This window comes from Pinus tabuliformis, chromosome 5_2 (genome assembly GCF_031772625.1).
Source record: "Pinus tabuliformis cultivar Carrire ecotype Pingquan chromosome 5_2, CPIR1, whole genome shotgun sequence".
NCBI classification, from domain to species: domain Eukaryota; kingdom Viridiplantae; phylum Streptophyta; class Pinopsida; order Pinales; family Pinaceae; genus Pinus; species Pinus tabuliformis.
In genome coordinates, this window is record NC_142306.1 from 129,441,036 (window position 1) to 129,464,939 (window position 23,904).

The 23,904-nt window shown below is 40.3% G+C and overlaps 1 protein-coding gene across 1 annotated transcript in view; it reads right to left on the bottom strand.

The window, feature by feature from the left end:
• Window positions 1–23,904, bottom strand: part of SWEETIE (HEAT repeat-containing protein) — a 541,573-nt gene that overhangs the window by 497,917 nt on the left and 19,752 nt on the right. The window contains exon 2 of the mRNA XM_089436034.1: window positions 6,496–6,703. Within this exon, the coding sequence (XP_089292160.1) occupies window positions 6,496–6,703 (208 nt within the window). The remainder of the gene's footprint in view (window positions 1–6,495; window positions 6,704–23,904) is intronic.

Genomic DNA, 23,904 nt, shown 5'->3' on the forward strand with positions numbered 1-23,904 from the left:
GGGTCGTGACCGAGTTTTTAGGTGATAGCAGCGCACGACAGGATAATGAGGTGTCGAGAGACATCACCACCCTTGATGAGGAGCCGATAGGTAGAGAGGCACCCAGATCTACGATAGAGTTGCGAGATGTCAACCACCTACAACAACATGGAGAGCACATAGAGGGGCGTGAGCTAGTCATGGAGGGGTAGTTCATGACTCATGTTGAGCCCATGGTGGAGGAGGACGAGCAGTCTTCTTTGGGGCCCACCGCCAACTTAGAGTTGTTAGATGCATAGACCGTCAACAGAGTTGTAGTACTTCCAGATAATAGCTCTCTCTGGGCTTATATAGATGGGGCTTGCAACATTGTTGGATTACCTTTACTCCACGGAGAGAGAGATGCAGAGACTCCCCAACAAATTTTATGTGTTGACCAGGATGGTGAGTTGAGGCGACATGAGTTGCGCAGGGTGCAACACTCGCAGGATGGAGGGCTTGTTCTATGTGCTAGAGTTTGTGCATTCGATCCCTCTCTTGGGGTTGGATGGCGAGAGATTCTGAGTTGGTACCCAGTGGAGTGGGCTAGACTCATGGAGATGGTCGTAGTCCGGAGTAAAGCTCAGTGGGAGCTCTCAGACATTAAGGGTGTTGGAGGCTCAAGTTGGCATTGGGATCCAGGCGGGGCTTCCTATCCGATATCAAACATGCGAGATGGCTATGGCATTGATGAGGTAGTAAACCCCGTGCCTAAGCGCATGCATTCCTTAGGGAGTACCAGTTGATGCTAGTGGCCAGGTGGTTTGTGAGCAGACTCCATTGGTTGTTTTGGCATGTTGGTTGCACATGGGAGCGCAGGATGATTAGCATTCTCTGGCAAGAGCTGGTTGTAGGAGGGGAGACCGGATATTGTATGGAGACGATGTTCTCCCATTGAGGTTTAGGACTCAGGGGTCACAGAGGATCGACACAACAGAGATACCCCCCTTAGCAGGAGTGGAGTTAGGATGCTCAGGTCTACCAGGATGGACGAGGAAACATAACGCGTGTCATGGTGAGGTCACTATCAGAGTGGCGGACACTTTGGCACATGCGAGATACCATATGTTACAAGGTGGTATGATAGTAGGCAGTGGTACACAAGACTGCACAAAGTCAGGTCGTAGCGTCCAGTTTTATATAGAGGGATGTCGCTTGATGCATACAGACCCAATTCTAGGCCATAGCACCCAGTGGTGTGCAGGGCTATGCAGCGAGGAGCAATGGCCTGCAGAGGAGCATGGAGATACATGGTGGTATACCACAGCATGTTGGTTGACACTGTGGGGTAGGAGGAGTGACTCACATCGCATTGAGGACGTGCAGGGAGTGACAAGTGCAGTTACACAGGTAGGACACATGACAATACAAGATGATATGGCTATAGCCAGGGGTATTTCATGGTGTACAGAGACAAGTTGCGGTATACAGTGGCATGTCGATGAGTGCGGTGATACTGGGTGGTATGCAGTGGCAGAGGATGCAATGCAGTGGGTGCTTGGAGCGTTACCTCCAAGGAGACTTATGGACAGGGGCAGTAGGTGTACCATTGGATGCATCTCACCTAGGATCGATGAGGACATGGTTGAGCATCTGGTGACACCATGTTTAGCGGAGATAGGGCCTCGAGGGGGTTGTCAGCAGATCCAAGGCAGAGACAGGGACGTCCGTAGGATTACTCTTGAGCATTCTGGCAGACTCTTGATCATACCCTTCGGGACATACCCACCCATCCTCCTCTGGTGTTGCTTACAGTCACATAGTGTTTGGTTGTTGCCCCTTGACACTCTCCATTCAGGCAGCAGGGCATGGGAGGCTCACCCTAGGCAGTTGGATGAGACACCGCGTGTCATGGGCTAGGTAAAGACTCTCCAGTTGAAACACTTGGTAGGTGCACGAATTGACATATACAGCTTAGGGATAACATGGTTGATTGTCGAGGTAGCATATGTTCCACCCCTAGGCTCACACTTGGGGAGGTGACCGAAAGGGAGTTGTATGGTGCGTTTCGAGCTCAACAACTTGAGACATTTGGTGACCATGAGGTGCGAGGGATGGTAGCCCTTGTTGGCAGGATGATGCCTAGGCTTCAAGCAAGACCAGTGCATCAGTTATTCAAATTTCTGGGCAGAGGAATTGCGTAGAAGCCTGTAGCAGCAATTCGTGGGGGCTTAGGAGAGCAGTCAATCTTGGCCAAGAGCCACCTAGGGAGCAAGGAGTTGGATAGCACAGGTAAAACCAACATTTCAGAGGTGTTTGCAGAGGGATTTGCAGGTTGTTTCCTGCAAGTTGAATTTGGCAGTCGAAGCTGGGGAGAGGCTCCAAGGAGGCCGAAAATCCAAAGTCAAAACTAGCGAAATTCCCTTCTAGGTTTTTATGGGTTTTGTCCAAGGAGCCTGGGGTTGAAAGGATATAATTTTCTGGGCGGTTTTTGAGCACCTTCCAGCAGGTCGAAGTTCAGCAGAGTAGTAGTTTACTGGGGCAGCGCAATGCAGAGTGGTGCAGCAGTTGGGCAGCCTTCAGCTCAACTATTTTCCCACCGGGGGTTGGTCTTGCTTGTACATTGGGACAAGCCCAGGTGCACCATTCCATTTCATATTGTATCTAGCCCTCTGATTTTTAATAATATGGCTCAGTGGTTCCTGATTGGCAGCATTTTCATGGATGTCTAATGTGTGTTTTTATTTTTATATGTTGTTGCACTATTTATTTGCTTAATATCACTCACATTCCTACATAGGAACATTACAAAAGTAGAGTTAATGGAGTAAGGTGTGGTAATGATCTCATTTATTTGCTTAATATCACTCACATTCCTACATAGGAACATTACAAAAGTAGAGTTAATGGAGTAAGGTGTGGTAATGATCTCCATATGGTTCAGCAATACGGTGCTTAGCCACTCAAGGGATTATCAACTCACTCAAGGGAGATCCATTCGCAATGTGTTCATAGCGATAATAGGGGATATCTTGAGGTTGATTGATTCTTATGGTGCAGGATTGTGAAAAATCAACCTCATTAAGGCACTATTGCACTAGGTACCTCCAATCCTACTAGCTTTTATGGCTGAGTATGCTATTATATAGTAAGATGTCCGTTAGCTCTCTATTGATTATTAAGTCTAGCAGTAAACTTGATGGTTCTTTCTCCAATTGGAGTGATGGATCTGCAACATTAGTTAAGGAGAGTCTGAGTCTTGCATTTGGTAGTGGTAAGAACCAAGGCGCTTCACAATCTTATTTTTGCTCTCTAAGTCTCACATTCAACATTCTTTGGTTTCATCGACATGCATATCTAGTGAATAAGTTATGGGAAATACTTTCTAACAGTTTCAATAGTATTCAACAATATCACTGGTATCTTGGCTACAGAGGTTGAGTTTTCTTATGCAATCAATTTTGGTCTCAATGTTGAGCTCCTTGTTACAGCCGCAAGGTCTTTGTCTTAAGCCTTTTGAAATCAAGGTCTCATAGGAGTGGAAGGCCTTAATTTCGACCCTATGTTATTCCACTTACCTACGTCTTAGCCTCAATGGCTTCATCTCAGAAAGGTAATCCTTGGTCTGAACTTCCATTCTATCTCATTTAACTCAGCATTCTTCTTTGATGCTTTTGGTTCTCAGATTATAGCTATACTTGCAACAAGTTTAAGCTTCTATGGTCGAGTCTTTGTTATAGTGTTGGGATCTCTCTTTTTTGTTATCTAGGAACATCTTTTTCTATTGTGGGTGATAGCTAGCTGCTACCCCCTATCTCGTCTCTGCGCTTTGATTGATGAGCTAGACAGAGTTACCTCGCCTCCCATCTTGTTCCTACTGACTTGGCAAGGGTGGGATGAGCTTCAAACTCATCCCTCCAAAGTTTGGGCCTTAGTTTTCTCTCACTAAGTTTAGATTGGTTTCTGTTCTATTTCGGGTGGACTCTCTACCATCCTCCTTTCTTTGACCCTCAGCCTTGTACTCATTGTTGTTAAGCATTATGCATTGGGCAGGAGGTTCTGCTGGCAGGAGGGGTTGTCACAATGCCAGAATACCAACTACTTCTCATGCCCAGATGGCAGCAGAGCATTATGCTGATACTTACTACAGAAATATCACACCAACAATCCGAAGTGAAATTGAGGGAGCTGAGAGGGGAGCAAGAATTGAACGACGACTCATAGCAGATGCCAAGGTAGAGAAACAAGTTGGCAGCTGGGTCCTAGACATGGGCAGCACAAGAACGTTGCATACAAGGTATATGCAAACAATTGACATCTATAGGCAACTCAAGACAATTATGGGTAAGGTATTGATTGAGCAATCAGAAGAGAAACAGAAAATATTGTTAAGTGTGGATGACGTGCAGAGACTAATTAGACTCGGATGAGGAGACAAGACCACCAGGACACAATCCAAGTGGACTCTCACGATGCATAGAAGCTATCCATGACAACTGTTATTATGTCAATTAGTCATATTTTTGTTAAAAATGTTGATCAAGAAGGCTATCTAGCCGTCAAACTGTAGCCTATTTAGTAGACACTAGATACTATTGATAGGCTTTATAATTAGTTTTAAACCTTTTACTTGGACAAATGAAGAAATTTTATGCTATTGGTTTGGTTTCCCTTGAGGCAAACCAGTAGGCATGGCAATACTATGTCATGTAATATTTTTTTATCTGATCTTAACATAGATCATTTACCCAATTTACACAACAACAACAACAACAACACTTCAGAACAAGTTGTTATTTTCCTCTTCTTCTTCACCCTTTTTTCAAAAATGGAAGGTATTCATAACACTATTCTCTTCTCCATTGGCTCCAAACCAATTTGAAATAAAAATGGTGCCATATGTTGCATGTGATTCAACAATGTGAAAGCATAATGGTCATAACAATTCTCTCGACACCCTCAGGGTCATGCTCTATGGTTGAGCCGGCAGGAAGTGATCCCTTCAGGTGGATCTGCCTGGTAAAAATATTCCGTGGACATAACGGTCACTAATCTCCGAGGTCCGTGAACCACATAAAATAAAATAAAAAAGGCATATGCATACCTATCAACACAATCCTATATAGTAGCAAAAATGAAACTATAACTTCATTACTATCATAAGAAGTACGTCCACAAAAACATGTCTCTTGAACTCAAGAAGGGACTAAACACCCATGGTAAGAATCATAGAGAATGATTGTCCCTCCACATCTTTTATAGATCTCCATTTACTATCCAACTAATGACTGTGAAGTTGGAGAATTGCAATTATTGACACAACTCCCCACTCATCATTCTTGATTACAGAATATACATATGAGTCCAGACATTATTTTCTATGAACATATAAACATATCAACCCACTTTTCACTGTGCTAAGAAATTTCAATGGATAAATAAATTTTGCAACCAAACAAACATAATCCAAAATGCTTTAGTAGTTTGCTACTTACCCACTATTCTCTCACAAAGCATTATTAAAATATAGCACAATTCCCATAATAATATGCAATCATGCTGGCCTTCTAGATATTAAAGCTATCAGTCTAGGTAGCAATATGCTCCTTGGCATTGTAACCCTCTTAAAAAATAAACTCAAGTTTGGTTGTGATATGATTAACCATGATGATCCAATAGTTCCATTATAGCTATAATGCTTCTTTAATTTAAAAAAGAAAGGAAAAAGAACAGGAAACAAATTTCAAGTCCTCATAAAAGGAAAACCTAAAGTAAACAAGCTCATGGAATAGACCAACAAGCAAGGCAAAGAAAACAGCCGAACGTTCCAAGAATGTAAATCACAAGTATTCTACACCTTTTGCTTTTTATAGAAGCATCAATAGTATTTTGAAGTCCTACATAAAAATAAAAGGTCCCGCAAGAGAAGTATTACTATTATTTTATTCAAAATACGTTATTCTTTGCACAGATATTAGATTCCATTCAAAAAAGAATTTCTCTGAAATATATTGCAAAATCATTTGCAACAAATCAAGCTATATTAAATCAATATCATAGCATAAGTTCAGCTATGAATGTATAATCAAAATTTATGATCAGAGATGTTACAGTGCATGTGTATGAGCTAGCAATCACTAAGTTGTGATGAAGCAACAAGGATTAAATGGGATATCATTCATGAAATAAAAGAGTGTAGACTCTCAGATTTTTCTACTCATTTTCCATGCCTCATTATATACTTAACCATTTTCATTCATTGGATATATGGGATCAAAAGTGATTATATAAGCTTTTCTATATCTTAAACGAGAATTGCATTAGTAGCTAATGTTAAAGATGACAAACAAATTATACATCAAGAATGGCAGTCTAGAATTTTCCTTTTTAATGTGAAGCATGACAGTATGTTATCATATTTTTACTTTATAAAAGTTAAACACAGATCCATATTCTTGCGAAGGTTATTTTATGTTGTGAAAAAATTCTAGAGTAAATCTTTTTCCAGTTAATCTAAAAAGGTTGCTCAAGACTTACCAATGTAAGATAGAGGATCTACTTTTCTTGTGTCGGAAAGCCAACCTTGAAAACCACTTGCCCGAGAGTATATAGATATAGTATCACCCTTTTCTATAATTCGTACCATCGTTGTTGATGCAAGTCTACGAACAGGACGACGAGCTCCCAATAAAATGAGAGATTGTAAAGCATCTTCACATTTTCTTTGCCATTGAAGAATGGATGCCTACAAACACAAGTATGTAATTATTCTATGCCCTTTCTTTGAAAACATGTTATTGGAAAAAAAAAACCACACACACATGCACCCAAACCAAGTGTATCATAGAAATCAAGAATGCACAACAATGACAACTTTTCTTGTAAGATTAAAATTAGAAAACCATTTTTTGTCCTACAAGTTTAACAGAAGGATAGACAACAATATTAGTTACGAGCAGCATTATTTGTGAGAAATTGTATTAAAAAGGATTACATTTTTTGTTAAGCCCCAAGGGTATTAAAAATAAAGATAGGGCAATGGATCAATAAAGGATTAAGGATAAAAGAGCTATTTATTCAAACAACAAGTGAGTAAAAGATTTATGTGTACATATTTTTAAACAATGTATTTTAATAGAAGAGAAGTAAGATTCAGGGAAAAGCACCATGAAGAGTTGTAAAGGAAAATATAGGCTCATTTAAGCTCTAAGAATTATTCACAGTTAAGATTCTGAGTTAGAAAAAAATGCTCTTCTATTTAAAGAACCTTGATTAGAGATTCATTGTGGCTTGTCCACCACTTCTTCCCTACCAATAAACCAATTCAATAAACATCTATGTAATGAATGCCAAATCAATCTGTTGGCATGCTTTCCAACATATTTTATGCAATTAAAAGTTAAAACATCAAAGAAACATCAATTGAAGTTAACCTCATAAAATACTAAAATGTTAACCATTTGACCAAATATGCAAATGATTGTATAAATCCATTTTGCATTGTATCATTTCGAACCTCTTTAAATCACTCATTAATGATGCTCCAAATTAGAAATTGTTACTGCAAAATCTAGCATGCCTAATGCAAAGTCTCACTAGGCAAATCCAGACCTCGTGGCAACAAGAGATTGGCCACCACTGTCACCTCAACAACCTTTCTCCAGCTATTTAGTGGTAACTGAACCACAAGGGAGGCTTCCCTATATATAGATCACCTAAGGATATTCAATAAGAAGGGTTCAAGGTGATGGATGAGGTCTAATGATTGGGATAGGGTACTGGCGGAGCCTAGAGGGCTAAGATAATCTTTACTAAAGTACAAGCACTCTGTCCCTAGACCGCTTAAGCAAATTAGAGGCCAATTACAAGCTAAGGTTTTTATAGATTTTCAATAATTGGGTATGCAATCTCATAAAACAGCCAGTAGAAATAGTCTTACAATGATAGATCAATAAAGGATCAAGACTATCAATTAGATATGCAAGGGTTGAGGTTTGCAATGGGCTTTTTATGGCTGAAACATACATAAAATAGCAAGATAGTGATGACATCAGCCATAGAAATCAGGTTTCACAACGTAATAAATGCTAGATTTTGCTTTTTTCAATTATTTAAAGCAATTCCTATTAAAAATTAAATAACACATCAAGTAGAATTTTTTTTACCAATATTTCAAGAAACCCTGACCCTAACCCTAGATATCTAAAAATTTAAGAAAGAAGAGAGAGTAATTGTAGAAGAGAGATTGATCACCACCACCTAGACAAGTGCATTGATCTAAATGGGCAATGGACTTACCTAGGGCAAAGTTAATGGAGATTTCCTTAATGAAGAAGGTGAGAGGGCTAAAGCCTCTTATTACAAACCCTAGTGACTTCCTTAATAGGGAGATTTAAATTCAAGAGATGCACAACTCGGAGTTCTCTTTAAGGATTCAAGGAAAACAATTTTGCATGGCTCAAGGAATGAATATTTCTATATAATTATAGCAATTTTAACCACGACACATATAGAAACCCTTATTTACACAAGATAGCATGCAAAATATGGAAGATGAGCAATAAACTTACAAAATTTCCACGAGATTCTCTTAAATCAATCCCAAAAAACCATTGTTGCACAAAAATCCTTCTCCAAGAGCAATTCGCACCATAGAATTACATTGCGGCCAAGTAGAAAAGAGACAAAAAGCTAGTGCGCACTTCCAAAGAGAGAGAAGTGTGAAGATGAGTGATGACCAATGTTTTAAAACTCAAACTCGAACTCAGAACCGGCAGATAGGTCAGCTCCGACTCGAACTCCAACTCAATATCGACTCACACTAACTGATTTCAATGACTCGTTTTTTGTAGAAAGTACATTAAATATTTAATTTTTAATGAAAAATCATATTTTTTAAGATTTCATTCATGTTTCCAAACTGAAAGCATTAGAGTAATAAAGAGAAGACAAAACCTAATCAAAGTATGCTCATGAATATATCTATTATATCAAAATGGCACCCGGTGCACTGTCCAATACATGTAATATCTAGAGATCAGAAAAAAAAACACATAACCAATGTTGCTCCAAAAACCAACTCCTCAATGGCAAATGTTGCTCCAAAAGCCAACTCCTCAATGTTGCTCCAAAGATCACCCAAGAACCTCCTCAATGTTGCTCCAAAGATCGCCCAAGAACCTCCTCAATGTTGCTCCAAAATCAACTCCAACTGCTCACAAAACTCCTCACAAATGCAATGAGATAGTTGTTAGGAAATATGAGGGGGTCGGGTCACCTTTATAGGCATGGGTGAGGGGTAGAGTGGCTAGGAAATAGTTAAAAAAAAAAAAAAAAAATGATTTCAAGTTTGTTCAACTTGCCCTTTTTTCCCGTTGTCGAGACCGACCGATTTAAGTCAGGTTCGGTTAGTTCATTACCAAACCGACCGGGTCAGTGAACAACTCAGTTGGTTCGGTAACGAACCGGCCGCCTAACTGGATAATTGACCTAGTCGGTCTGGGCAGGGGTATAGCTTGGTCAACCAAGTGTTAGAAAATCAGAAAGGCAGAAAGATTCTCTTATATTCATAATTACTTGTGATATTCTTCTAGTCTTATTATCTTCTCTTTATGTTCTTCTTTTATCTTTGTTTCATCAAGCAATCATCAAATCAAAACATGAAGATCAACGACACCAAATGTAGGCACTCAGTCAGGGCTAAAACCTCTCTATAGGGGAAAACCCAATCAAACTCTTCCACTAGTAAATCAAATTGAGATAGACCAAGACCTTAGACCCAAAAAAATTCCTCCTCCACCAAGTCAACTTTCCAAGATGATTCAACAAACTCTAGTAGCCTCTTCTTTTCCAGCAGCTTTAGCGGAGCAACAATCCAGAATTTTGACTCCCAGCTACTTCAGAATTTCGGCCTAGCTTCAGTACTGTAATTTCGGCCCTTCCAACAACCCAACAACTTCACACGTGTGAGACAAAAAGAGAGAAAATTCGACTTCTTATGCTTGAAGAAGACTTCATTCTCCTTCGCTAGAGTTTCCTTCCTCTTCCTTGAATTTCGTGCCCTTTTTCTGCCTCCAGCAACTGCAGATCGAACTTGTTGTGGATATGTTCCAAATGAGTCGAGTTGCTACCCTTTTATAGTGGTTTCTACCTCTCTAATTAGGCTGACTTGTCCAGGTTGAGGCCAACTTGGTGGAGGAGGCATAAATGACCTATTTAACATAGAAATAAATGTCTTTCTTGATTGACAAAGCCCAAGAAGGGTCTTTTACATTATGACATGGACAAGATCACTTTACATAAACCCTAGAAACCTACAATGGAGGCTTTGACTTAAGAACCATTGACCCAAGCATGAAACCCATGCTTTAATAAGTCAATTTCTTTTATTTGTTTTGACAAATACATTATATCATGACTCAAATACAATTATGAAGACTGACACTAGTTACATTTTCCAACACCAGGCTGAATCCAAGTCAGACCGGCCTAGTTTCAAAATTATGGTGATGACAAATAAGTGAATAAGGCTTCCCTCTATTTATATGAGGGCAACCAAGCCTTATTTCACTAGTTTCATAAGGAAACCCCCTAAAAAAGTTTACTTGAGCATTCAACTAGGTCAAAGGTCACAAGTCAAACAAGAAATAGCTCTAAAACATGATAAAATGCCAAGAATAACCCATACATGTGGGAGAATAGTCTTCACCATGACATCATACTCCAAAATAGGCATTAGGCATCAAGGAACTGAGACAAGGGTCCAAGACTGCTCCTCACTGCAAGAAAATCCCAAAGTGCATGTGTACATCTCCAACAAGTCCCTCAACCATGACGTCATCCAATGCATAGTTTTAAAAACCAGTTGGCTTGAACCAGAAATCAGCCAAACCAACCAGTCAGATGCCTAAGCTTGCTAATCAAAGCAATAAACCTAATTCATGGCCGATTAGGACCGGTTTGGTACCAAACTGGACAGTTTGGTACCTAATCGGTCTTAACCAACTAGGTCTATAAAAAACTGGCCCTTTTGGAATAAGCATGCACTAGTTTTGTAATTTTGAAGCAAAAGACTTGTTCGTGAGAGGGATGACAAGTCTAAATTGTCCACTCAAACGCTATGTCAGGAACCATGCTTCCCAAACACTCCCAAGGTGCTCTCTTGGTGCTCCTTGACGCTTCCTAGATGTTCCTTAATGATAATGTTAAATTCTTAAAGTAAAACTTAAATTTTGAACATTACCATGAAATGACTCAGGATGTTTGAGAGTGGTTCCAACCTCATCAGATTTCATTTGGAGAAAATAGAATTTCATATCCCATTCAAAATTCAACAGACTTAACAGGTTTCAAGATTTCAGGATCAATGGGATTGTAGCATTTCATTAGATTATATCACGTATGAGGGTATGTGATTAGCATTTAATCAAGAGCACCAAACCCTATATGTACCCCAAAGTTGTGTTGAGAATTCAATAGGTCAGTAAGTATGTTAATTCTCTTAACTTGATAATTATTTGTGTTACCTTTTTCTTTATTAGCTTTGTTCCTTATTATTACAGTGTGAGTGAACATTACCATGAAAAGACTCAGGATGTTTGAGAGTGGTTCCAACCTCATCAGATTTCATTTGGAGAAAATAGAATTTCATATCCCATTAAAAATTCAGCAGACTCAACAGTTTTCAGGATTTCAGGATCAATGGGATTGTAGCATTTCATTAGATTATATCACGTATGAGGGTATGTGATTGGCATTTAATCAAGAGCACCAAACCCTATATGTACCCCAAAGTTGTGTTGAGAATTCAATAGGTCAGTAAGTATGTTAATTCTCTTAACTTGATAATTGTTTGTGTTACCTTCTTCTTTATTAGCTTTGTTCCTTATTATTACAATGTGAGATACATCAAACAATTACCAAAACAATAAGAACAATGACACAGTATATAGGTTGCAACCCAAGGCCAAAACCCCTCCTCTTGAGGGGAAAACCCTTAAATCTCTTCTCTTCTTATAGATTCTTCAATTGACGAATACCATGACCTAGTGACTCAAACAAATACCCTCCAAGATCAAGATCAACTCGGCCTCCTGCTTCAATGACTTCGACCTCTCACTATAGATCCGAAATTCATTTTCTTGGCAATTGCTACAACTATTGTTGCTCCTCTTAGAGACTTTGATCTCCCTTGAATAGCCTTCTCTTCCCTTTGCTTGCCTTTCCTTGAGACTTAGGGCTAATGAGATGCCCTAAGTGACCTTCGCTTGCCTTTCCTTCTCTCTTTCCTTCAAGATCGAACTAGAGATAGTCCCAACGCAGAAACCCTAACTTCGACTTTCACAAGAGAGATAGAACTAGCCCAAGCACTTCGACTTCCTCTTCGCACCTTCTTCTTCGACCTCTTCTTCTTGCTCTTCTTCGCATAGAATGAGTTGAGTGAGTGTGTCTAATGGAGGACGAGTTCCTCTCTATATATAGGCTCTTCCAAGGGTAGACGTGGCTCTTCATGTAGGTCGACTTGATCTTGGAGGTATTTCGACACTTTAAAGACAAAATATTTTTTTCTTTACAAGATACAATGTGCCCATAGGGTCTTCAATATATGACAATGACTCTTTAACCTAGGACAAACCCTAGAAGCACTCAATGGGTGCTTGACCTATAAAATAAAAGAACTTGAGCATGAAACCCATGCTCCAATAATAATTTCTTTTCATTTTATTATTTACAAGAGTACATTTCATACTTATGAAGACCGAACCTAGTTACACATTTTTCAACACTCCTTAAGTAAGGAGGTATTCATAAGAGGTACATCATCATTCTCAATCTGAAGAGATCTCATAAAAAGAGTCGAATTGGTAACCCATCTGTCTAGCATCATATCAACCAGCATTGTTACATAGCAAGGCCTTGACTAACAGCTCTATCCACATGATCAAAGCACAATGCTGGCGAGACCAATGATTCATAGACACCATAATCATTGTCTCTCAAGGTACATACTCCACCCAAGTGTTCACAGAGTATGACCTTCCTTTGGACTATTCTTATCTTGGATAGCTAGTCCTCAAAGAATATTAGTCCACGACTACTCTTGTCTTGAATGCCCTACCACATTCTCAAAGAGTATCGAATGCCAGATGGTTACCCAATCCTCCATTCTTTCTTCCCAAATGAAGACAAGAATGTAGTGTCTATCTCTCCCTCTCAATTAGGGAGGATACATCAACCAAACCAAGCTTGTCCCTCAAATATACAAGCTTCTTGTTTGGAAGTGATTTTGTCAATATGTCAGCTACCTGCTCATCAGTGGAGATGTACTGTAGCTACAGCACACCATTTTGTACTAGCTCTCGGATATAGTGATACTTGTTGTTTATATGCTTTGTCTTTCCATGAAACACTGGATCTTCAGACAAACGTATACAACTAGTGTTATCACAAAGTATCATTGTAGGGTTCATCAGTCCTTCAAATAGATCGAATAGCAGCTTCCTCAACCATATTGCTTCTCTGCTTACTTCACAGGCTGCAACATATTCAGCTTCAGCACTACTCAAAGCAACTGAGTCTTGTTTTCTACTCATCCATGAGACTATGGAGGATCCCAAACTAAAACATCCTCGCATAGTGGTCCTTTCATCTTGCTCACTACCTCCCCAATCGAAATTTGTATATCCAATTAATTGGACATCATTCCTTCTATCATACTTTAGACAGTAGTGGATGGTTCCTTGTAGATATCTCAGAATATGTTTTGCTGCTACCCAATGATCATGCTTCAGCTCCACTTGGAATTGACTTAAGAACATTTACTGCAAAGCATATGTCTGGACGAGTATTCACCAAGTACATCAATGAGCCAATGAGTTGCCTATACTTGGAAGGATCCACAGGGCTAGATTCAGAACTCCTTAGTCTCTTCAAGTTTGTGATCATCAAAGTAGTCATAGGTTTGCAGTCCATCATGTCAAACCTTTTCAGTATCTCGATCATGTACTTTCCTTGACCCAAATAAACTTCATTAGGTCCTTGCCAGACTTCTAGTCCCAAATAGTAATGCATCAGCCCAAGATCCTTCATGTCAAATTTTGTTGCTAGTTGCTTCTTACATTCTTCAATTCAACCTTCTACAACTATCAAGAGAAGATCATCTACATACAAAAGAATGATTACAAGTTCACCATCTACAACCTTAATGTAAAGGTTGGAATCAACAGAGCTTTTTGTGAAGCCTATCCTTTGAAGGTATGCATCCATTCTAGCATACCATGCCCTTGGCACTTGCTTGAGGCCATATAATGCTTTCTTCAGTCTGCAAACATATGCCTTTCTATCTTTGAATCCCAAGGGTTTCTTTATGTAGACTTCTTCATCTATTGTGCCATTCAGAGACGCAGTCTTGACATCCATTTGGTGGATATTCCATCCCATCGATGCTGCCAGAGGGACTAATGATCGAATCGTTGTATATCTTGCCGTTGGAGCAAATGTCTCTTAATAGTCGATGCCTTCATGTTGAGAGAAGCCTTTGGCCACAAATCTTGCTTTATACTTATCTATAATTCCATCGGCTACATGTTTGATCTTATAGATCCACTTGGAAGTAACCACAGATTTGTCTTCGGGCCAAGGTACAATCTCCCAGACTCCATTATTCATTATAGATTGATACTTTTCGTTCATGGCATCCTTCCATTCTTGATTATTTACAGCCTCTTCAAAGGAGGATGGTTCTGCTTCTATCAGTTTTCCCATGTATGTAGCATAATCCATAATATCTCTTGGGTTTCTTGCTTTCTCTAAATGAGCTTGTCGTTGCTCCATGACCTTCTGCATCAAGTAGTGTAGACTTCAGCCAATTTGGTCTTTTCCTTGTTTCAGGGATGACCACAAGTGGAACAGGCTCATAAGGACTTTTCTGGTTAGGGCTCTTTTGTTGTTGTTATAAATTATCAGATTTGTAAATTGTACTATCTATCTCTGTTGAACTATTGAAGACTAAAAGAAGATTTGATCAAGGTTTCCCCACATTGGGGTTTGTCCCTAGTTGGTGCCACATCTTGTGTCCTCTTGTCTTGGCTTGTCTTCTACTGTTTATGTCTATGTTCTATCTGCATTTTACTATCATGTTGATGTGATTGCTAATTTGAATATTGATACTAGGCTAATTAAGAAATTGAAGTAAAATTGCTCTAAAGCATAGAACATACCATTGTTGCCTAAAATTAACATGGTATCAGAGCTAGGTTAAGACAAAGCCCAAGCAAGAGTGAAAGAGCAATCACCAAAGACAAATGGACAAGGACAAAAAGACTCAATGGGTTCCTCATCTTACTTCCCAACTGAAGACAAGCTCCATGATAAATCTGACTATCATGGATGGAAGATGTCTCTTGATTTGACCTTGGAAGAAAAAGAAGTGATGGATTATGTGCAGGTAAAATCTTTGAGCCTCCTTCAAATGCACCTGTTGTTGCGAAGACCAAGTACAATAGGGCTGAAGTCAAAGCGAAGAAGATTATCAAGGATTCCATTGACAAGCATCTGGTGGCCTATATCTTAGAATTGAAGACCTCCAAGGAGATCTACAACAAGTTGGTTGGCATGTTCAAGGTTAGTAATGCTAATGAAATTCTATTTCTCAAAAATAAGTTGAAGGATATTAAGAAAGGCAAGCGCAAGGTTATTCAATCCTATTTATTGAGGATTACTGAGATCAAGAATGATCTACTCTCGATTGGAGAAGTCATTCCTGACAGGGAACCTACTCTCACCACCCTTGGAGGACTCCCACCTGAGTGGTATGTATTTAAAACCACCATCCTCAACAATGATCGAATTCCAGGGTTTGAAGAATTGATGTCAAGATGCATTCAAGAAGAAACAAGAATGGTGGAGCAAGAAATGCCTTCTAATAGAAGCAACCCCACTGCATTCTCCGCTCATGCCAAAAGGAGAGAAATAATGCAAGGTCTAAAGGTCATTTTCATGGAAAGCCTAGATCTAAGGGAGGGAGGAAGGGCAAGTGCTTTGTTTGCAATAAGTTTGGCCACTATGCAAGGGAGTGTCCAAATAGAAGGGACACATCACATGATGATGATCACAATCATTCCAGGGGCAACTTCAACAACAACGATCAAAGGAATGGTAGGACCGATGGCAAAGGAAAAAGGAATGCGGGACATCAAGGAAATGGACAACCCTCCAAGAAATCAAGGAACTCCAGGTATGAAGAATTAAATGTTGTTAACAATAAGCAAAAAGAGTACTATCTTATGTTGGCTCTCTCCACTGCCTCTCCTCCGGACACTTTGGGAAATTAGTTGATTGATAGAGGTGCCTCAAGGCACTTCATCGGATACAAGGAAGCCCTCTCTAATCTGATAGAAAAGGAGACAAACTTGGAGATCATCCTTGGAGACGATGCCACCTATCTCGTGAAGGAAGTAGGGAATGTTACCCTTCAATTGAATCAAGGTAACACTATTCATTTGCAAAAATTACTACATGTACCCAATCTCAAGAAGAACCTGGTGTCCATTTCAGCAATGGAAGATAAAGGATTCAAGGTGGCTTTTATCAATGGAAAGGTACGTGTTTGGAAAAGAAATTTCAAGGATGGCTTTACTCTTGGGTTCAGGTTTGACAGTTTGTATCAAGTTGGAGAAAGTCCATTGGGAGCCATGTCTTGCGACACAACTCTACAATTTGAACTATGGCATCGAAGGTTTGCCCATCTTCATTATAAGGCCCTACCCAATGTGAGACAGATGGTGACAGGCATGCCCGAGTTCAAAGTAGAGCATGAAGGTGTATGTCTGGGATGTGCCGAAGGAAAACTTACAAGGGGAACATTTCCCTCAAGTAATAGCAAGACCACAGATATATTGAAATTGATCCACTCCGACATATCTGGTATAATGCTCGTAAACTCTTTGGGAGGATACTTATATTATCTCACCTTTACGGATGATTATTCTCGCAAGACTTGGATCTACTTCTTGAAGAAGAAGGATGAAGTGTTCACCTAGTTCCAACATTTCGAAGCCTTGATCGAAAACCAATCCGAAAAGAAAATCAAGATATTGAGCATTGATAATGGGACCGAGTACGAATCCAATGATTTCCAAGATTATTGCAGAGAAGTTGGCATTAAGAGGGAGACTACAATGCCATACACTCCTGAGCAGAATGGTGTGGCTGAAAGGAAGAAAAGCTTTATTGTAGAAGCAGTTCGTGCCATGCTTCATGATCAAGGCCTTCTGAAGTTCCTATGGGCTGAAGCTATAAATACCACCGTGTATGTTCAAAACCGATGCCCTCATCAACCATTGGACTCCAAGTCTCCCGAAGAAATGTTCACTGGTAAGAAACCTGATGTCTCAAATTTTAGAATTTTTGAAAGTCCCGTATATTTTCATGTGCCAAAAGAGAAAAGAAGCAAATTGGGTTCATCTAGGAAGAAAGGAATCTTTGTGGGCTATAGTGAAAATTCTAAGGGATATAGAATTTATGTAGTTGGTCAAAGAAAGTTGAGATAAGTCATGATGTCACCTTCAACGAAGATATGGCCCTCAGGAAGATCAACAACCTCCCTATGCCTGATGTTGATGAACCTATGGATCCTATTGATCCTCCTCCTCATGAGCCCTCCTCCAAAAGGAGACCCTCATGGCTTAGGGAGACTCTCGAAGATGTCGATAGACACATTGCACCAAGGGGGACTTTCCGTGAAAGCAAGAAGCCAAACAGGTATCAAGGATATTTGATCGCCATGAGAACTATCATTCAAAATGAGCCTTCATCATTCGAAGAAGTCGTGAAGCATCAAGTATGGAAGGATGCTATGAATGAAGAATACGAGTCAATTATGAAGAATGATGTTTGGGATGTGGTCCCTATACCCCAGGACAAATCGGTTGTCACCTCTAAGTGGCTCTACAAAATCAAGCATGGAGTTGATGGAAGTGCAGACCCTCTCATTCACAAATGTAAGAGGGAGTTGGCTTCTAGATTTGAGATGAAGGACCTAGGACCGATGCATTATTTCCTAGGGTTGGAGGTCTGGAAAAAGCCAGGTGAAATTTTCCTCTCTCAATGAAAATATGTTGTAAAGATATTGGTAAGATTTGGGATGGTGGACTGCAAGCCTGTGACTACTCCGATGGAACTTAACTTTAAAAAGTTATGTGGTCGTGTTGCTGGACCTGAATTGGGAAATCCTTCTGAGTATCATCAACTCATAGGAGCACTGATGTTCTTGGTGAACTCCCGTCTGGACATATGTTTTGCAATTAACACATTGAGCCAATATATGGTTGAGCCTCATTATATATATTGGATTGGTGCCAAGAATCTTCTGAGATATCTTCGGGGCACAATCACTCATGGACTGAGATACACTGGAGGAGATGTGAGGCTGCATGGTTATTCTGACACTGATTGGGCTGGTAGTGTGGTGGATCGCAAGAGCACTTCTGGATCTTGTTTTCCTTTGGGTTCTGCTTCGATATCCTGGATGAGCAAGAAGCAAAAATCAGTTGCCTTGAGCACCGCCGAGGCCGAACACATAACTACTAGTACGGCTCCTGCGAAGTTGTTTGGTTGAGGAAGCTCTTCAGTGAGCTGTTTGGACATGTGTTGGATACCACCGTGATCCTCTGTGACAACCAGAGTGGGATCCGATTATCAGAGAATCCTATGTTTCATGATCGCTCCAAGCATATAGATATCAGGTACCACTTTATCCGGGATATATAACAACGAGGAGCAATAAGGCTCCATCACATTGGGACTGATGAGCAGGTCACTGATATTTTGACAAAGCCCCCGGTGGACTCGAGGAGAGACCCTCTTATGAGGGTCCTATATGAGATGGACATTGAGCTCTGGGAGCTCCGGGGGGCTTGGGGTACTTCTTGGAGCGATGAGCAACCATAGGGTGAGTGGTTCAGCCTTCCCCTGCGATACCCCTTGGCGACATGTAGGCAGGATGAGTGGTTCATCCTTCTCCTACTGAGACATCCTACCCATGCAGTCTAGGACTCATGGGAAGTACCTCTCATCTGGCCAATGAGTAGGGAAATGAGGATAGGGACCATAGTACTACCGATGGACGCATCGTGTACTACCGTACTCCCTATGCTAGGATGACCGATATTGATATGGGATCAATTGGAACTAACTTTGGGTCAGTGAGAGTGGTATGAGACACTCTCCTTTAATTGGAACTGAATACGGGTCAATAAGAGTGGTATGACACACTCTCCTTTGATTGGGACTAACTTCGAGTCAATAGAGAATGGTATGATACATTCTCGATCACTTCTTCTTCTTCATATTCAACAGAACAATGCATTGATGGCAGAGATAGTACAGATTGGCAAATGGATTAGCAAATGGAGTTCTCCCTAGTTGAGAGGGAGTGTTAAAATTGGAAACTAGGGCCAAACTCCACATGGGTCATCTTATTTATGACCGCTGATATTTTTCTTGGATTCCTCTCTCCGAGAGGTGTAGGATTGATCTAAAGATCATTCGATTTTGACATGTACAAATGAAGTTATGAATTTATTTTGATTATGGTCAAATTGTCAAGGTCGGCCAGCAAACTTATGTAGGCTCAAAAGCCCAACAGTCACATCTATTCATCCTCAACATTGCATATAAATAGAAGGTGACTTAGCCTCATTTGGACACACTCATCTTCACACTTCTCTCTCTCTCTCTCTCTCCTCATTGATTGGGTACGGATATCTGGGCCTCTCTCTCTCTCCTCATTGATTGGGTACGGATATCTTGGCCTCTCTCTCTCCACACGTCTGAAATTTCAGGAGAGCGAAATTTCAGGAGAGCGAAATTTCAGGAGGCCGAAATTTCAAGAGAGCGAAATTTCAAGAGGCCGTAATGTCAGGAGAGCGAAATTTCAGGAGGCCGAAATTTCAGGAGGCCAATTTGACCAAGCATTGACCAGCATGTGTTGACCTTCTTTGACTGCGTTTTTGTGAGGGCTATCTCTGTTTGGGAAGGCCGCATTTCTGGGCACAGAAGTCAAGGCTAAACGTTGATTGTTAACCAGCGTTGACTGCAACTAGGGCTGACCACAGGTGGGTTGTTTGACCAGACTTTGACTGGGCTGAATTTGACTGTTTTGAGGGTTGTTTTATCTTGCTATTTGGAGGCTGAAGTTGACTGAAGTTGACTGATTCACTGAGGGTCAAATCTACCCTATTGACCAGCGTTGACTTTTCTGGTTAGGGCTCTTTTGCTGCTATTATAAATTATCAAATTTGTAAACTGTACTCTCTCTCTATTGAACTATTGAAGACTAAAAGAAGATTTGATCAAGGGTTTCCCCACATTGGAGTTTGTCCCTAGTTGGTGCCACATCTTGTGTCCTCTTGTCTTGGCTTGTCTTCTATTGTTTATGTTTATGTTCTATCTGCATTTACTATCATGTTGATGTGATTGCTAATCTAAATATTGATACTGGGCTAATTAAGAAATTGAAGTAAAATTGTTCTATAGCATAGAACATACCATTGTTGCCTAAAATTAACACTTGATCATCACCTTTCCATCTTGGCACAATACTTCAAACCCCTTAGCCTCAATCACTTAGACAAACAACATGCTGCACTTGAGCTCTGATACCCACAGTACATCCTGGACTCGTAGCAGCGCTCCTGACTCCATGAATGGCACCATACCTGGCCCTTTAACAGTCTTCTAACTCTTATTGCCAGCTTCCACATGCAATTTAGAGTCCCATTTGGTTAGAGTGCTGAATACTTCCCGCAATCTTGTCATATGCTTCAACACTCTGCTATAAATGAACCATGCACCCTCATCAATGGTGCGCTCAAAGAAATGAGGGACTAGAGCAAGATCCTCTTCAAACCTTCTTGTGAAGTTATCCTGCACGGTTGTAAATGTAGCAACCATTGCAATCTCTTTCTTCTTCTCATTATCTCCTTTCTTCCAATGCGGACACTTACTCGCATAATGATCATGCTCGCCACATGTGAAACACTTCACCTTGCTCAAGTCCTTAGCTTGGCCCTTCATTTTACTTGTGAGAGCTATGTTTTCTCCATTAGACTTCTTCTTATGATGGTCCTCGTCCCACCGTTCCTCTTGGATGAAGTCATCCCATAACCTATTCCAATATGGAAACTAAACTCGAGCAATTATTCCTTTGATAAATGGCTTCCATTCCTCGATGAAGCCCTTCAAGGTAGTGCTCACTAATTCAGATTTTGGAAGGTTATCACTAATGGTAGCAAGCTCATCACGAACTTGAACAACCCTCATTATATACGAAGCCACAATCTCGCAATCCAACATCTTGGTGCTCTTGAGCTTCTCTCTCAATACCATCAACCGGTTCACATTCTTATTTTGGAGTAAGTCTTGAAGAGCCTTCCACAAATCATATGCAGTGTTCCTCCCGGTAAGATGAGGTATCAAGTGATCCTTTACTCCATCTAAGATGATCAGTTTGGCCTTCGCATCCAACTCTTCATACTTAACCAAATTTTTAGGGGTTGTTGGCTTAGCAATCTCCTTATCAGCAAACTCCCATATCTTGTTCACCAACAAGACTAGCCTAATCCTTTCTTTCCAAGGACTATAGTTGGACAGCACATCCAACTTGTCCTCATACCTCAAACTAGAAATCAACTTTGCCATGTTGTTAGTCCTTCAACAACAAATCAACCAACTCCCTCTTAAGTTGCTTGTTGTGCACACTTTGATTCAACTATCCCTTCAAAGTAGCTTTGATACCATGTTGAATTTTCCTTACACCCTAGGTTTGGTCTATGGTTAGACTCGCACATAAACACACTAGGAGACTTCAACCAAAACAACTTTACACAGTCGAAATATAACAACAGTGAAACAATAAAGTACACAGAGAAATATATGGCCCAAAACACTTCTTATTAGTCCATCCACAAGAAATTCATTGGGCTCCCGTACCAGGGATCATGGCCCTTTAGAAACCTAATTCAAGACACAGTGTACACCTACGGCTTGAGGTCAGCTCCCTTTGACCCTCAATCTGCCTAAAACAACAAATAACAAATACTTGACTTACTTCTTGTGCAATCCTTCACTTCTAGCCCTTTTTCCCCCTTGTCCTTAATTTACCTGGTTGTCCTTTGCCTCCAAACTCATAGGGAAATGGCTCCTTTAATTTCTCTACTTACTGAGTTGCTCACAATGGATAAATCCTTCCATCCACTTGCATTTATCAACTCCAAACATTTTTGTTCACACCTCCATTAGTGAACGTACTTCATAATGAATACTCAACACCCTTTCAACATAGAATAGCAACTATATAACTCTTCCACAGACTTCATCTACTTCTATTCATAGTTCCAAGCCTTCTCAAGGGTCACAGCCTTCCCACAATGTGATCTGAGGCCTTTTGGCCTTACTGTGCTATGCATGAGGCCCTCTCGACCTCTTCCTGTACTTGGTTTGAGGCCCTTTCAACCTACTCTAAGACAAATTGAGGTATTAGCCTCTTCCTCAAGGCTTTAGCCTTCCTTCCTGGACAGAACAGACTCTCTGCTAGCACCTACTATGACTCAGTCTGCTCAGAAAACACACAGAATTTCACTCTGTCGTCTTCCAAAGATGTCCACATCTTTAGATATACTCCAGCTCAGCTCTCTTTGAAGTTCTACGACTCACTCTTGGCTTTCCTATTCACATAAGGATGAGATGTTATGATGTGTTTGACCTGTCATGGTCCCACAAATATATAGATCTCTAATTAATTGTCTTAGGAGCCCTTAACTCCATTAAAGAGTCTCCTCCATAATAATTAGAATAAAAAAATAATTTCTTTTGGTTCTAAGCCCACGACTTTGGCTTCAAAACCCACTAGCTTGGGTACTTTGCCCACAAAGTGGGTCAAATCCTCACAAGTCAAGTAACCATGACTTGCAGGAGTACCTCACATGCTACATGATTTTCAACATATGTTTGCATCAAACCCTACTAGGGTTTCAATTGCAAGCAAAGGAATGTATACAAGCGGCCAATCAAAGTAGGGATATTTTTGTTGAAGAGCCAACAAAGGTGCCCAAGTGCCTCTAGCACATAGCATGGGGTAAAGTTTGTCAAGACTGATCACAAAAACAGTCAAAGATCAACTAAATCTATGATTAGAGGAGTCACACTAATGAGATGTTTTCCCAAGGAATTTTTGTCTAAGAATAGGCACAAAACTTTGGTTGTTGTACAAAAGGTGCAAACTTGCACAAAATCATTAACTCAAGATGCACATTACAAAGATCATCTTTCTTGTGGGTTAGAGTAGCAATTTGACATTATGTCATGAACATCCCAGTATTTCAATGCATGGTCTAGCATCACAACCTAGTTGCATGGTCCCAAACTTCAATCATGCTTACACAACATTGCACTAAATTGGTGCATGCACTTATTACAAATACACAAACCTTGGCATAGATATTGTAATGTTCCTAACTGGGAATATGAGTGGTATTTAAACAAATAAATAGTGCAGCATAATAAAATTTAAAAACATGCATTAGACATCCATGAAAACGTTGTAAATCTAGAACTGTTGAGCCATATATTATAAAATCAGAGAGCTAGGTACAATATAAAATGGGAATGGTGCACCTGGGCTTGTCCCAAGGATAAGCTTGACAAAACCTAAGTGATGAAATAACTGAGCTGAAGGTTGCCCAGTTGTTGCACCACTCTGCACTACGTTGTCCCAGTAAATTGTTGCCCTGCTGAACTTCGACCTACTGGAATGTGCCCAAAAACTGCCCAAAAAATTATATCCTTTCAGCCCCGGACTCCTTGGACAAAACCCAGAAAAACCCAGAAGGGAATTTCTTTGGTTTTGACTTTGGATTTTTGGCCTCCTTGGAGCCTCTCCCCAGCTGC